Genomic DNA, 17330 nt, shown 5'->3' on the forward strand with positions numbered 1-17330 from the left:
AGTGAAGTGTTGAGCTGTTGCTTCTAGTATTCGACTCGTAGGTACATTAATCAGACCTTCAAATAACTACCCAGCAAACTTTGAGGTCTTTTGTAAAATTCGCAAAATTTTTTCGCCGGAAGCTCTGTGTGTCAAAATCAACTATTGAGTGAGTTTTCAGAGTTAAAGCGCTCTAACTAGAGAGTGATAGCGCTCTAGCGAGAGATTTATATTGCTCTCACTAGATAGGAGAGCATATTTTTTGTTTCTTTTATCAAATTTCAACAGATATCGATTATCAAATAAATTTATTTTCCTTTTTTAATAATTTTTTTCAAAACTTTTCATTTCTTTTTTAATAATTTTTTCCAAATTTTCCATACTTAATTTACAGTAAACTAAATTTACAAGAGAAAAAAATTGTTGTTGTAAAATTGTTGAGCTTTGAACTAGAGACAAGATTTTTTTTAAGGGGGTATTCTGGTCTAGAAGCATGAATTTCAGGTAATTTTTAAAGTGTCGTAAAAAAAAGGCAATTAATATTTTTAGTATCCATTTTTTTGTTAGTTATTTGTTAATTTTAGAAGAGTACAGAAAAAAATTTAAAAAGTAAGAAATTTCAAAAATTATGAGCTGACGTAGTGGAGAGTCTCTAAAAATTTCCACGTGACCATACCCATGATTTCAACCCTCCTAGTTATCTGAAACCAAAAAAAAAAAAAGATTATTAATCTAGAATAATGTCGCAATGGCCGGAACTACGGAAAAGTGGGAACAAATTTTTTTCACAAAATGGCGACTGCCTGAAAAAAAAGTTTTTTTGGATCACTTTTTCTGACTATTTCGAATTTTTTTAAAATAATAAAAATAAAAATTTGGGGATGGGGCTAGTTCCAAACATAGACAAGCCTATAAAGAAGACTCTATAAAAATTTCAAGTAAATCGGTCCAGTAGAACCTGAGAAATCGTGGGTATCGTTCCGAAAAAGTCCGTTTTGAGAAAAACGCGTTTAAAGTTTCGCGTAAAGTCTTTTGTTCGATTAGTTCCGGCCGAACCAGTTTGGATGCCGAGTCAGAAAAATGCTTATATCTCCGAAAATAATTTGAATTTTGAAAAATCCTCTTGTACACATATTCTTGAATAGTTAAACTTTGAAAAAAATATTTAGATTTTTTTAAATTTCTAGACCAGAATACCCCCTTAACCTTAGCATCTGTGCTTGGTGGGTTGCCACGACCGGTTTCACACGCCGCTTACAATGATCGAGCGCGTTGCCAGAGTGTACGCATAACACTGTGTATGTGTGAGAGCAATCGCATTCATTGCTTTGTTAGTACTGAGAAAAAGTAGTATAACCGTGACGGAAACCGGTAGAACATGCACGTGCTCGGGTTTAGCCGCAAAAGCAGCATTTCATGAATCAGATAAACAGCGAAAAAGGTGACAGCGAAGCAGCTGACAGTGACGACGATTTTGGAAGTCGAGCGCAATTGAGAATATTTGTTGGCGTGCAAAATTTGGTTTAATATGTTGTTTGTATGTACATACATATGTATATAATGTACATATGTATTATAATTAACTTTTTTGTTTTAATACAATTTTCAAGTTTCTGCAAGCATTATATAAATATGGGTGTATAACAATTACCCACAAAAAACGAGGAAGTTAATTAATTTGCGTGATTTGGTGTTTTTAAGATAATTTTTTTTTTGATTTTTTTCGAAATTTCATAAATCAAATATGTGATGTATACGCTGATAACGGTTAGCAAGTATATTTTATATCAGTTTTATATGGGTGGGCTCAAATGTAATATAAATTTTATATGCATATGTATGTATGTAGTGATCTGACCTAATTAATTTCTACGGAGTTTATAGCGTTCATCTTTGTAAAATTTCGTGAAGATATATCATCAAATAATAATGTTTTCCCTAAAAGAACACGATTTTGTTTGTTCAGTTTGTATGACAACTATATGCTATAGTGGTTCGATCTGAACAATTTCTTCGGAGATTATAACACTATCATGGGTAATAATATATGTTAAATTTCGTGAAGATATCTCGTCAAATAAAAAAGTTTTCCATACAAGGCCATGATTTTGATCGTTCGGCTTGTATGGCAACTATACGCTATAGTAGTTCGATTCTGAACAATTTCTTAGGAGATTATAACACTGTCATGGGTAATAATACATACTGAATTCCGTGAAGATATCATGTCAAATAAAAAAGTTTTCCATACAAGGCCATGATTTTGATCGTTCGGCTTGTATGGCAACTATACGCTATAGTAGTTCGATTTGAACAATTTCTTCGGAGATTATAGCACTATCATGGGTAATAATACATACTGAATTCCGTGAAGATATCTCGTCAAATAAAAAAGTTTTCCATACAAGGCCATGATTTTGATTGTTCAGTTTGTATGGCAACTATATGCTGTAGTGGTTCGATCTGAACAATTTCTTCGGAGATTATAGCACTATCATGGGTAATAATACATACTGAATTCCGTGAAGATATCTCGTCAAATAAAAAAGTTTTCTTTACAAGAACTTGATTTTGATCGTACAGTTGGATGGCAACTATACGCTGTAGTAGTTCGATTTGAACAATTTCTTCAGAGATTATAGCACTATCATGGGTAATAATACATACTGAATTACGTGAAGATATCTCGTCAAATAAAAAAGTTTTCCTTACAAGAACTTGATTTTGATCGTACAGTTTGTATGGCAACTATACGCTATAGTAGTTCGATTTGAACAATTTCTTCGGAGATTATAGCACTATCATAGGTAATAATACATACTGAATTCCGTGAAGATATCTCGTCAAATAAAAAAGTTTTCCATACAAGGCCATGATTTTGATTGTTCAGTTTTTATGGCAACTATACGCTGTAGACGTTCGATACGAACAATTTCTTTGGAGATTGTAAGGTTACCTTGTGTAATATTACGTGCCAAATTCCGTGAAGAAATCTCGTCACATAAAAAATTTTTCTCTACAAGAACTTGATTTTGATCGTTGGAAGTGTTCCGATCTCAACAATTTGTTCGTACTAGATCGTGATCGATCCTAACCTGAAATACTCTGCTAACTTTATAATGTCAGGTTGACGATTTTGAAGCACCATATGTTTAACTTTTTTGAAAAATGTCTAATTTATTTATTATAGACTGGATAATCTGATCTTAATTGTTATGTTCCAAAAAAAAAAAATTATATATTATTTTATTCATAGCAAATAACATGTTTATCATTTTTTCTGTTTTTATTTAAAATCTATAATTCAATTACTTTTTGCACACTACTGTTTAGTTTGTGTGCATGCGGCTGCGGCCGGCATGGCGTATGATTAACGTCACACTTCCGCTTTTCCCAGCGCATTTATACAAACTCGTACATACATATGTATATGTGCGTTTTCTTTTCTGCTGTTTTTGGTAAGCGTTCAGGTTCGCACACGTCACTCGCCACTCGATAAAATTGTATTGCAACACGCTGAGCGTTTTAGTTGCTTTTGCTTAAAATTGTTTGCATAAAATTTCTCTATAATATTTTCTTGTATGTTTTTTTTGTTTTTTTGTTTATATTTTTAAGTATTCTATTTGCTCTGTTTTTATGCTGCCATTTACAATCATCCAGTCTCATTTATATTTACCTATTTCTTCGGCATTTGTTTATTTCCTCTCTCCCAGTCGTCTTTCCCAACCCTCTCCTGCCATCGGGAACACGCAACAATTATAAATTGTTTGTTTTCTTAGTCTAGTGCAGCCTTTTGCTTTTTCTAGAGTTCGGCAGTTTATTCGATAAAAAGGAAAGGAATTATTTTGACGCTCATGGATATTCTTGTAGAAAGTGCTTGTGCACGAAAGTTTTGTTTACAAAATTTTGTATATTTTAAATAGTTACTAAAATTTGATGGCTACCAGAAAGGCAACTAAGTAAAGGTAAAATTTCAGCCCTCTACTTAAAAACCAGAAAACACGTTAACTTCGAAAGCACCGAAGCTGCTATAAGTTTCACAGGTGCATACCATTAAGAGCTTTATCTTGATTTTGACCGATTAGTTTGTATGGCAGTTATATGCTATAGTAGTCCGAAATGAAATTTGTTTTCGAAAATTACATTGCTATCTTGAAGAATAATCTATCCCTAATTTCATGAAAATATCTTTTCAAATAAAAAATTTGATCCTACAAGGTCTTAGTTATGGTCGATCAGTTTGTATGGTAGCTATAAGCTGTAGTAATCCGAAATCGGCGGTTCCGATAAATGGGCAACCTTTTCGGGAGACGTGTGCTAAATTTCAAATCGATTTCTCAAAACCTCTTACAATGATATGAAACGTAGAATAACAAAATTCTGTAGCTAACTAAATTCCAACATAACCTTATTAAGAGGGTATTCTGGTCTAGAAGCGTGAATTTCAGGTAATTTTTAAAGTGTCGTAAAAAAAAGGCAATTAATATTTTTAGTATCCATTTTTTTATTAGTTATTTGTTAATTTTAGAAGAGTACAGAAAAAAATTAAAAACTAAAAAAAGTAAAAAAATTCAAAAATTATGAGCTGACGTAGTGGAGAGTCTCTAAAAATTTCCACGTTAACATACCCATATTTCAACCCTCGTAGTTATCTGAAACAAGAAAAAAAAAGATTATTAATCTAGAATAATGTCGCAATGGCCGGAACTACGGAAAAGTGGGACAATTTTTTTTCACAAAATGGCGACTGGCTAAAAAAAAAAGTTTTTTTGGATCACTTTTTCTGACTATTTTGAATTTTTTAAAAATAATAAAAATACAAATTTGGGAATGGGGCTAGTTCCAACCATAGGCAAGCCTATAAAGAAGACTCCATAAAAATTTCAAGTAAATCGGTCCAGTAGAACCTGAGAAATCGTGGGTATCGTTCCGAAAAAGTCAGTTTTGAGAAAAACGCGTTCAAAGTTTCGCGTAAAGTCTTTTGTTCGATTAGTTCCGGCCGAACCAGTTTGGATGCCGGGTCAGAAAAATGCCTATATCTCCGAAAATAATTTGAATTTTGAAAAATCCTCTTGTACACATATTCTTGAATAGTTAAACTTTGAAAATATAAAAAAAAATTTCGATTTTTTTTTAAATTTCTAGACCAGAATACCCCCTTAACAATAGAAAACCCTATAAAAATCATTTGAACCTAAGTCATAACAATAACTCAATTTTGTGGAAATACCCTTAACCGTATTCATGAAAAATCAGTCGAAATTATTATTGAAATTCATAGAAATGGAATTGAACATCTCCAAAACATCGATCGCATTTTGACCGAACGTTTGGGCTTACGAAAGGTGTGTACACGGTTTGTTCCGCACAAATTGACTGACGACCAAAAATTGCTCAGAATCCAACATTCGAAGGACAGATTGTGGCCGATTATTTGACCAAAAATCACATTTTAACCATTGACCACTCCCCGTATTCACCTGATATGGCACCGTGCGAATTCTTCCTTTTCGGAAAAATGCATTTGCCCATGAAAGGAAAGCGTTATGCACACGTAGTGGCCATTCAAAAGGCTTGCACCGGCAAACGAGCAAAACACGCGTTGGACATGCTTTTGGACCGTGCAAAAAGCTGTATTGAAGCAGAAGGAGACTATTTTGAATAAAATAAATTGGTTTTGCCGAAAAAACCATTTGTTCTGTTTTTTTTTTTAAGTATTGTTTACTTGGGAACGCACCTTGTAAAATTGTGTGTAGTTGCAACACGATATCTCTTTCAACCTGGCAAATATTGATTTCGAATAATCGTTTTGGAGTGGTTAGCTAATCTCCATATCTTAATAGCAAGAAGATATACAAAAAAGTTGGTAGGATATTCCTAATATTCACAGGAATGAATTGGAAGGAATAATTCGTATATGCCGCTGTATTGGAGAATGATGGCGAATATAACAGGTTAATTGAAAAGTCCCTGGCCTACCATAATAAAACACATTTTTCTTGGCAAAATTCGTTTTTTCTTTGTATTCAACATAGTTCCCTTCAAGGGTGATACACTGATTATAGCGGCCCTCCAATTTTTGATACCATTTTTGTAGTACGATTTCTTCTTTACTTGAAAATAGCCCTCAGTTTCGGCAATTCCCAGCAGCATTCTGTTGAGATCTGAGAACAGGAAATAGTCGATCGGCGCCAGATCTGGAGGAAGTAATTCGAAACATCACTTTCTTATTCTTCAAATGCGGTCGTTTTTCGGCGATTCGTTCTTTAAACGATCTAATAACGCTAAGTAATAGTCGCTGTTGAAGGTCCTTCATTTTTGAAGGTAGTCAATAAAATTAAATCATTCCATGCGCATCCCAAAATACAGACGCCATAACCTTGTCAGTCGACTATTGCGTTTTTCCACGCTTTGTAGCGGGTTCATCGTGTGCAGTCCACTCGAATGACTGTTGATTGGATTTTGAGTGAAATGACGGAGCCATGTTTCATCCATTGTCACATATCCACGTAAAAACTCTGGTTTAATACGCTTGAACATCTCGAAACACTGCTTCGAATCTTCAACTCGTCGTTGTTTTTGGTCAAAAGTGAGCTCGCACGGCAACCACTTTGCACAGAGTTTCCTCATACCCAAATGTTTGTGAATGATATGATGAACACGTTCAGATCTTTAGAGTGTCTACTAACTGGAACAACTTCACTTTGCGGTCATTCGAAACTATTTTGTGGACTTTTTTGATGTTTCCGTAGGTAACAACGTCTTTGGGCGACCACTACCTTCACCGTCTTTGCTGCTCATTTTACCACGTCTAAACTTAGCATACCAATTTTTGATGGTTGATTTGCCTGGTGCAGTGTTCGGAAACTCGTCATCAAACCAAGTTTTTGCTCTTAATATAATCTATATAAGTTTGAAATTGTACTTAATGTTTGAAGTCTTTATGTAATGCTATTAAAATGGGATACTGGAATATGTCTCGGAGTTTATGGCATCAATATACAAATGAAATTCTCTTAGAAAAATATTGAAGCGCTCACAGTAATTTTTATTGTTATCTTTTATTCTATCATCAATTTCTTTCAAATATGGTCTAACATAAAAATAATAAACACTGCTTTTCTACTTTTCAGATTAACTCAACCAGCGTCCTGTAGCATTATTGGATTATGCTTTTTGAAGATCTAACATAAGTTTGAAAATATCATAATGTTGCATTTTTCTACACGTCGCCGTGGAGTATTTCTATCTCCATAAACATTTAATGTAAAAAAAAAATTTACAAAAACAATTTGAAGTTGAAAAACGAAAATCGAAAAAATTCAGCAAAACTAAACTAAAATTCGAGTAACAGAGTTCGCAAATACTTCTAGTCAAATTGAAAAATAACACAAATTAACGAAGATCTAACAAAGTTCAAACATAAAGCACCGTGTAAAGTGCGTACAGCAAAGAAGCAGGGGCATAGTGTGGGAGAAAGATAGAGTGGCAATTGAGATTCTGCGTGGAGCAAATAAGTGCAAACTATATTAATAATATAGTTGTTGTAAAAATTAAAAATATTTATATTCGTGGGCAAATTTTCTAAGCGTGTATTTAGAAAAAAATGCCTTACAATCGTGACGCGTCTTCAGCTCAGGCTGATAAATTGAGCGGCATCGAGGAGGAGAGCGACTTGTACGAGGGATTCTCACCACACGTCGACACAGCAGAGATAAAAAGCTTGGATTTCTACAATCAAAAGCCCTCGACTGGTAAGTGTGTTCATATATTCCCTTATATTACTCAATTAAATGCACAAATATTTATATATTTCTTCGGCGTCTTTGAGTGTTCGTGATTTGTGGCAGTGCTGCAGTAAAAGTAACGAAACTGCGGAATACACTTTCGACTCGTTAACAGCTAATGCATGCGATTTTTAATTAAAAAAAAGTTTTTTATTAAATTAAATATTCAAAATATAGAATAGAATTTATTATTATAATTTTAGGTTCTTTTGAAAAATTTTGTATGTAACTTAATTAAGTGCTGGCTACAACAACAGCGTTGGTTTCATTTTGGAATCGAAAATGTTGCCTCAAGCATTTGCGCCGCTTTGCAACATGCCATTTTTGTAATAAAATAAAATTTTCGAACTTTAAAATTACGAAATTTCATAACATTTTCAGATTTTTGAATTTTTTTCCGTCGATAAATCTTGAAAATTGTAAATAAAATCCACAGATGCCACAGTTCATTCAAAAAGCAAAATGTTGAGCATCAGTACAAACATATTTCCGAATATTTCATAATTTCAATATTTACATTATATTGTGATTATATTATAAAGCTTTCCGAGCGATATGTGTATATACAAAGTCCACTGTTTGTAATTAAAAAAATACTTGAAATAAATTCATTTTTGGATTTACCATATTTTAAGAACAGTTTCTAGTCTACAGTGGGGTCAAATTGTGTAAACAAAGCCCATTTTTATGATTTTTTTTTTAAGAAACGGTCAAATAATTATTCTTTTTAACCAATAGTACTTTTTAGTATGATATTTGAAGCATATTCTATTAAATTTTTATGAAGAAATATTACAAAATATGGCAGTGGCAGAGATAACTCTGGAGCGTCTCGGAAAAAAGTTGAATTTGGTGCTAATTACGGTATAACTCGATGCTAACATCTGAGATCAAAAAATCAAAATCATTTCATTAGATAATCACTTTGCCAAGTGTCTGTTAGTCGCCGCAACTTCTCGTAGAATTTTCGAGCATTACCCTTGTCGGCAAGCTTTTCAAGTTTTTCATACTCACGCCTTTTTCTTTTTTTTGTCTACAAATGCGTCTCACGCCCCTCTTCAACTCTCGGTATCTATTCTATCCCGCACGTGTTGTGGTCGATTGTAACCTTGAGAGATAGGCAGTATGTTTTTTCTCCATTGCGACCCGGCACTCCTTGTCGTACCAGCTGTTCTTTTGCATTTTCCGATAACCAATGGTTTCGTTTGCAGCTGTACGTAAGGAGCTTGAAATGTCGTCCCATAGTTCCCTTATACCGAGTTACCGATCATAGAAGACATCTTTGGTCACATCGTCCTTCTCTTCAGTCGATGCGTGGGAGCAAATCAGTGATATATCGAAGAACTTCGCTTTAATGCGGATTGCTAGACGTTTATCCACCGGGGTGAATGCCAGTACTCGGTGACGAAGTCTCTCCCACCACGAATCCCACACCGAATTTATGCTCCTTTATATTGTCAATAGTAAATGCCACAAGAACCTACTCGCATCGGCGTTGTCCTGTTCATCGCACTTCTTGGACGTCTTCTCGTAATCCTTAATACGTTTGCGGTGATCGTCATCAAAAAGGGGGGTCACTCGTCCGCGGCTGTTGTGTTCTTTTTATTCGAGGTGTTTTTCTACGAGGGGAGTCTCAAACCCAGCGCACAACCCTGGGGAGGGATGCTTCCCCTTCTCACTTTAACTCGCCTTCAAGCGGTTGTTTTTTGGCTATCCAGAGGATACTTGGTCTACCTCAAAAAATTAGATGCTTCCGGTTACGAAATGCCGCATGAATGGTCGTTCAAAATTGCAGCTGAATCGAAGAATACCAGAAGGTTTGTAAAGGGATTCTTTAGGTACAATATATTAAAGATCTGCTCAATAGTCATAATTGACTTGAAGTTTATTTAAAATTTATTGAGAAATATAAAGCAATGTTTTTTTTTCGAAAAAATGAGGTCCAAAGTTCAGCTTAGGAACTCATTTCGTTTGACAAGATAACGACATTCAATGAATGAGTAGCTTTGGTGGAACAAGGACTTCGTTGGCAGAACATAACAAAGCAATATTAAGTTCAAAACGAGTTGATTAATAATGAAAGTTAAAGCAAAGTAAAAGAGTAAAATAAATTTATGAAAAACTTCTATTATATTGTCACTGTGAAGTGAGCACTGCTATTATCACGCACAAAACTGTATATATACAAAAGGAAAATAATAGCCAAAAATTGAAAAAAGCGAAATGGAAATGTAGAACACTCGGGCTGTAGTCCACGTGATGGGAAGGTCGTGCTGAATATTAAATTTTTTATGGAAGGTTATATTGGAAAGCCTTGTACATATACTACATATACTCATATATAATACATATTGTAGAATAAAAAATTGTGTACATATGTATTCATGTATACCATATATATTTGCACTTAAGATTTCTGCCTATGATGACTGGCATTATCGCCTGAATATTATTGTAAACAGCGGCGTTTTTATGGTTTGAAACATTAAAGAGAGGCAGGCAAGAGGTTGCTGTGGCGGTGCATGGAGTGTTCTAAATAGATGTGGTGATGGATACTTCTTTGAAAGAACGGAAAAGTTTTATATTAAAAACAAAAAAAAAAACAAAAGTCACGCCATCATTTTTTTAATATTTGCATTATACCCTGAACCGGGTATATTAAGTTTGCCTCGAAGTTTGCAACATCTAGGAGGAAACGTCGGAGACCCCATATTATATAAATTACACATAAATGATCAGCATGACGAGCTGAGTTGATATAGCTACAGTATCGGCCAAACATTTGCAACTAGAGCGAAGTTCTATACTTTTTTTGTCTTACAATGCCATTTTTCCTTCGAATTCCTTTTTGTTTCTTGTTTTTAAATTTACAGCAGTGAAGCTACATATTTTGCAATGGTTATCGCGATATTTTTTTTTTATTTTTTTTATTATTGCAACTCTATTTTGTTCGTTTCTTTTTTCCTTTGCTCGTTTTTCCTAATGGTATTGAGCATAAAATTTACTGAGTATAATTTCTGCTCTGATTTTTGCGAAAACACGTTTTTACTTTAAATTTTTTTACACAAAAAGTAATTGCGCTAAATAAATTCGGTGAAGCACTCCGAGTATGTGTTACTGATGATTATAATAACGGAACTTCTCAAAAAGAAATTTCTATAAAGTACAGTATTCACAAGCCTTCAATCTCACGAATAATTTCGAACTTTATTGGGAACAAAACTGTCGAAGTAGTGCATCGTGGACGCCGACTAAGAAAAACTCATGAAAAAACTGACAGCTCAATTGTAAGAGAAGTAAAAAAATATCCATTTTTTAGCGCTCCGCAATTGGTAAAGGAGCTTGAGTTACCAAACTACTCAAGAACGGTCGCTCATCGCCTAAATAACGCTGATTTACACAGTTACCGACTAGCGAAGAAACCGCTTATTAGCAAGAGTAACCAATTAAAACGATTTTGTTCGCTAAAAATCATCTTGAATGGCCAATAAGCAAGTGGAAAACTGTTCTTTTTAGCGATGAGTCCAAATTTAATATGGTAGGATGTGATGGCCTGAGTTTCGTTCGACGCCCACGAACAAGCGTCTTAGAAATTTCTATTATCCAAAAACAGTCAAACATAGTTGCTATGCTATGGTCTGGGGATGCCTTTCTGCTTCTGGTTTGGGGCCGCTTCATCGTATTAATGGTAGCATGGATCGGTACACATGCTGAATGGGAAATGCCACTTAAGTGAGGCTTCCACCAGGACCACGACCGAGTGAACCGTTTTCTTTGAGTTGCAATTGTTTTGTCTTATTGAATATAGATGTTATATCGGTTTTTTATATACATTAAACAAATAAACTGAAAAATATTATTAAATTTGCTTTGTTTACCTTAATTAACATCCAATATTTAAAATAAAATTAAAATAGTAGGTCTCCGGCAATTATTTTCTGCGTAATCGATAGTATTTTCATTATCATATTTCAGTTGCAAATGTTTTGTCCGATACTGTATGTCCGTCTATCTGCCCGTTCGTCGTTTTTTCTCTTTAAGAACTCTGTCATTTGTCGGAACCGCCGATATCGGACCAAGCTTCGAAGAAATTGTTCAGATCGGACCAGTTTAACATATAGCTGTCACACAAACTAGAAGCTTTGATATTTGTTCTTTGCTATTCTATATAAATATTTTAATTAAAAAACAATTCACAGTATCTTCTTCTTCTTTATATGGCGGTGGTTATGGCCGAGTTTACAACAGCGCGGCAGTCGTTTTCCTTTTCGCTGTTTGGCGCCAATTGGGGCTCTTACTCTTCCTCTATTTGCCCCGACGGGTACTGCGTCAAATACGCTCAGAGCATTAGTGTTTATATCCATTCGGATGACTTGACCTAGTAGTAGCCGCTGTCTCTTAATTCGCTGAACTATGTCAATGCCGTCGGATATCTCGATAGCTCATCGTTCCATTGACTGCGTCGTCGCAAGAGGACTTTACTTCTCAATTGCCTACTCAGTCCGAAATAGCAACTGTTGGCAAAGGTTATTCTCCGTTGGATTCCGAGGCTGACGGTTTTGTTGAATTAACACCACAGTATGGTACAATGTTTTCATAAACACATGGTATAACATTCACATACTGCCACATTACATTACATAAATATAAACATTATGCATACAAGTTTTTTGTTCAGTCGTCTCACCCTGTGCCCTAATGTATGCCTAACGTGAGCATTAATGATTTCAATGTAAATATTTGTTTGTCGGTTGCGTCGAGAAAAAACTCAAATTAGAATAAGAAAAGACAAGGTTGTCGCCGTTGGAAGCAGTTTATCGAGAAAAATCGCACATTTGACTGAAGTATTTGTTTATCTGGAATTAGGTGTAAAGTTTGAGTGAAATGAATTGTTAAGTACCCTATAACTAATATGATCCATAAACCGAAGTGGAGTGGTCACATATATTTTTGAGGTCACAGGATTGCACCGCGACCTTAGGTCTATTTTGTGTAAGTATGCAGTTGAATGATGGACCCAAACACTCTTTAACGGTCTTACTCTTAAAACCTTCTGTGTGCCTAGTTGCCTAAAATTGTTTAATTAAAGCAACTTGCATAACAACTTGGTCAGTTGTGCTCACTTTTGGACTAGTTTATTTACGATGAGTTGTTTGTTGTGGTAAACAGTGTGTTTTTGGCTTACTAGTTTGGTGTTTCACTGCGGGCGCCGGCAATTATGCAAATTTGTTTGTAGCTGTGTTGTAGTTGTGGCCTCCTTAATTTTCCAGTTTTGTGCCTAATATTATATTTTCCTCAATTTATTGATATCACATGATCCAACGAGTGGTTTTCAGTACACATTCTACGACATACATATGTACAGGTGTTTATGTTAGGCTATTTAGTAGTTAGGCTTGCTTGTTATGGAAATTTTGGGAAAAGATCTTTGAAAATTTCGCCTTTATTTAAAGGTTTCGAAACTAAAAATGGCATTTATTTACATTTTGGAATTCAAATTGGCCAGCTTCCAAGTGTCGATGTTATTTGTTTATATTAGGTGGACAACCACTGAAACTATCTTACATAAGCTCTGTGTGTACGTTGGGGAAAATTAAATAAAATGGGAGGTTATGATGCCCCAGTTGTGAAATACTAGAGGTAGTGTTCACATAAATTTAGCAGGATTATCGGAAAGGGTTAAGCTACTCTTTATGTTTCTTTTCAAGTAACGCTTTGACTCATCTCTATCGTGTTAACCTTATTAATGTAGGCAATACCTCCTTAATGAGTTTTAGAAACATAAATGGCAATAAATTGAGGCTGACACCTCGACCTAAGTTCTATTATGTGTGCACTTCCTTCTGTAACGACGAATCACATAAACCCATCACCCTTATAAATTCCAATATCCTACTGGGTGCTATTAAAGTGATGTGATCTCCTTCGGTTACATACATCTAAGGGCCTTTATTCTGCTTTACAGACTCCATGCACACCAGATTCAGGTGCTCAATAATCTCTGGCTCCATGTGGTATGGAAGGATGCGTAAGGCGCTATACCTATGTTAAATAGGTGCTTCTTGAGCCTACAATACCCAGTGTTAAATGCCTGAGTAGCCGGAATTTGTCCATCGGGAGGTTGATTAATCTTTGTAACCATCCATTAATAACTTTGCCTCTCGCATGTCTGTGAGTTGTTGCCAATACATTCCCTGCCCACTCTCTCCTCTTTGCGAAGCAGTTACCTTATGCTATGGGGAGCAACCGCAATGCACGGTCCAGTCCTACCATCCTCGAAAAAGCTCGAGAGTGGGCGAGCTCGTCAGCGAATTCATTTATGCCTATACTTTTGTGATCTGACACCCAGATGAGGTGTATTTGGTTGCGAGTCCATCGGCTGTTCAGCTTTGCCATGCACTCTTGCACCAAAGCGATGAATTCTTCTAAGCTGAGATCACTTTAAGTGCCATTTGATTGTCGCTGAGAAAAAATCATGGGACATTCCATAGCTATGGAAAGTTTGATACGCGGCCCTGCAGCACCTGCAATGACGTTTTTGTGCTGTCAGTGTTCCATTTAATAGTGTTGCTCCTTAGCAGTAGTTCAAGCGTGGAGTTACTACCTTTAACCTTACTACCGAACGTCATTTTTAACTTCCTTGCGAACTTTGCCCTTTTGGTAATGCTGTCTCTCGGGAGATGAGCCAGTGGTGTTTCATCAAGAAAAGCGTTCATTTGCTGCAACGAGATTTCCTTCCCTCTGTCATACCATTCTGCTGTCATTTGGAGCGTTGTCTAGTTGTTTGATTGATTATTAGGTGGAGCGATTGAGTTCCAGCAAGACTTTTAGTGCTGCAGTCGTGCACGTACACAGTCGAGTTATTGCAGTCTAGATGGTTGAATTTCTACCGAAATTTGCGATACTATCGAAGCGATACCTTAGTTACCAAATCCATTCTGATAAGTTAGAATCTGTTCAAAAACTCCTTTTACTTTTCGTCTTAGGGCATTTCCGATGGGATCCTATGTTAAGTCTTCATGCACTGGTCGTTTATACCTTATAAATCTTTATCCCGAGGGACAAATGCTTGGCATCATATTCTTAAAGAAGATCCAAAATGAAACAGTTTGCAGTTATTTTCTCTTGTCTGCAGCGCAATCATAAACTCTCTTGCCATTCATGACTCGGATAATTCCACACGTATCCGGCTGGTAATCGTTGGGTTACTATTATTGCTTTTTGGAGCACTCTGTATTTATTTTGAGTATATAAGCTTTCTATTTTCATTAAAGCTCAAAGCAAGTAAAAAGTGTTCATGTCAATTGTGAAATTTTCGCATATATTAAAGTGGAGCGTATATTGCACCAAAAGTTTGCTGACATGTCTAATCTGAAATTTACTCGAACACTTGTTTGTTTGTACCCTGAAAGTTAGTCAAGCATTGCGATAATGATAAAAGTGTTCGGCCGTACTTATCAATGGTAGTTGTTATGTTCGTTTTGCATACACTTTTCCAGTCATATGACAAGCTGCTGATAGACGTTTAAGTTGACTAAACATTTCGATTTAACACTTAACGATTAGATATTCGCTGAAGAGTTGCTACCTGTTAGCTTATGGGCGCGGCATTCGCCGAATTTAGCGACTGATATCCACTTCTTCTTACTTTTTTACACCCATCCTTTATTGTACCATAATTCAAAAATATCTGTACACACTCCCAACAACTGAGCTGTCTACTATATTGCGGTACACACTGAGCTACCTACCATATATACATTATTTACTATATTCGCCGGTAGCTTGTGGTAACCGGCGCCGATTACATGGGCGCGAGTTGGCGCCATAAATCATCATAAAAGACAATTGATCAACGACTTGATTTTCGACGTCAATTCGATAATTTAATTTAGTATTTTATTTTATTTGCTATTTTACCGCAATTCTCTTTGCTTTTCGATTTATTAGCTCAAACATTTTATGAACGTGTTTATTGATTTTACAACAGGCTGACATCTTTTCGAATTGTCAATTTCATAATTTTATTATCGCAGGAATCTTGAATTTGGTAAATTTTACGCCTAAAATGATAATCGTAAAATATCAGGGTGCAGTAGCTGTAGTTTTATGATCGACAAGTGTCTTAGGTCATATTATTTGATGTATTCATAAAGATACATATCACATGATCGGCGCATACATTTTTGGCTCAATTAGGAAACTAACTTCAGTTAGCTATTGACAGCGCATTAAATGAAATTTACGCTTTTTTTGCTTGTAAGCGAGCGCCAAACGAACACTCGCTTAACTGTGAAAGTGCTTGTGAAGCAATAAACGAAACTCGCACAATTTCGCCGACTGCTTATTGAGTGAGTAACTGTTTTCATAACTTGCCTTTTTTTGCCAACTCCACACTAATTTTTTTTACCACTGTTATATGTTCTTTGGGCTTTGGCTATAAATAAGTATTTTATACCTTGTCAGAACTGATTCTATGGGCTGTCAATAATCATAAGTCTCGTATGAAAAATGCACGAGTTTATTTACTGACAGTTTTTTATGTATTTGGTTGGCTGTAATAAATATTAGATAAGTTTCTGATAGCATTCCTATTATATCGCCGCCTTAACAAGCGACCTAATTTTAAACTGCTTTTTATTTGGGATGATAGTACAATATTGGAGATAAAGGGGGACTTACCTACAAATTGTATAATTAGCGAAAAATAACCGGAAATTGCGTAACTCTAAGGTATGCCGGTAAAGGTTAGGTGTTAGGTCATACTGGCCGGCTGTCACGCCATACATACATAGTAATACTAGATGGAAATTCACTTTAATTCGAGTTTTCGTCATACCAGGGCGTCAATGCTCTTTGCGAAATTTAAAACGACTTGATATCTAATTTTTTACTTCATATAGTCCCCTGCGCAGTCAAGTGCCTAGATATATAAGATGAGTTCGAGATAGGTAAGGTTAGGTTGTTGATCTTGTTTTTGGGTATTATCCGCACACCGTTCTTTGCAATCTCGACCACTCTTTCATTGACCTCGATACCTTCGTGGCCTGGCACCCAGTAAAAGTAAAGTTGCTTACTTCTGGCAACACTTTCCACTGCTGCCCTGCTTCCCAAGATACTTCGCGGCCTTCGCAATATTAGTATGAAATATACTGCAGTGGTCTGGCAACTTCAAAAGCTGCTTTATGCCTAACTCTGGACAGTACATCCCCGCACCAACTCCATCCTTCATTTTCGAGCCGTCCGTATAAATGTTTAGAGTGTTACGTGCCTTCTTTCCCATTTCAAAAGTGGGATCATGTACATAGTTTGCCAAACCGATAGTACCCTCCGAGCTTTGCCGGAAGGTTCTATATGTAAATTCTCCTGCAGTCCGTAGTCGTCCCGCCAATTTCGCTGCGCAGTTTTCAGCGAAGAGATCTATAGGTGGCAGGTTTAGTACCAGTTTGCTGTGTTATGCACAGCGCAGCAAACCTCTGAGCCCTTTCCATTGGCTTCCAGTTGGCGGATTTCCGTACGCTTATCCACCATACTACTGCACCGTAGAACTGAATTGGTCTAACA

At 35.8% G+C, this 17330-nt stretch overlaps 1 protein-coding gene across 9 annotated transcripts in view; it reads left to right on the forward strand.

The window, feature by feature from the left end:
- The window catches only part of LOC126753269 (GTPase-activating protein skywalker), a 170226-nt gene that overhangs the window by 58947 nt on the left and 93949 nt on the right, over positions 1-17330 (forward strand). For all 9 annotated transcript variants that reach the window (XM_050464587.1, XM_050464581.1, XM_050464590.1 and 6 more), the window contains one exon: positions 7113-7733. In XM_050464587.1, the coding sequence (XP_050320544.1) occupies positions 7586-7733 (148 nt within the window). In that variant the 5' untranslated portion in view covers positions 7113-7585. The remainder of the gene's footprint in view (positions 1-7112; positions 7734-17330) is intronic.

This window comes from Bactrocera neohumeralis, chromosome 3 (genome assembly GCF_024586455.1).
Source record: "Bactrocera neohumeralis isolate Rockhampton chromosome 3, APGP_CSIRO_Bneo_wtdbg2-racon-allhic-juicebox.fasta_v2, whole genome shotgun sequence".
NCBI lineage: Eukaryota > Metazoa > Arthropoda > Insecta > Diptera > Tephritidae > Bactrocera > Bactrocera neohumeralis.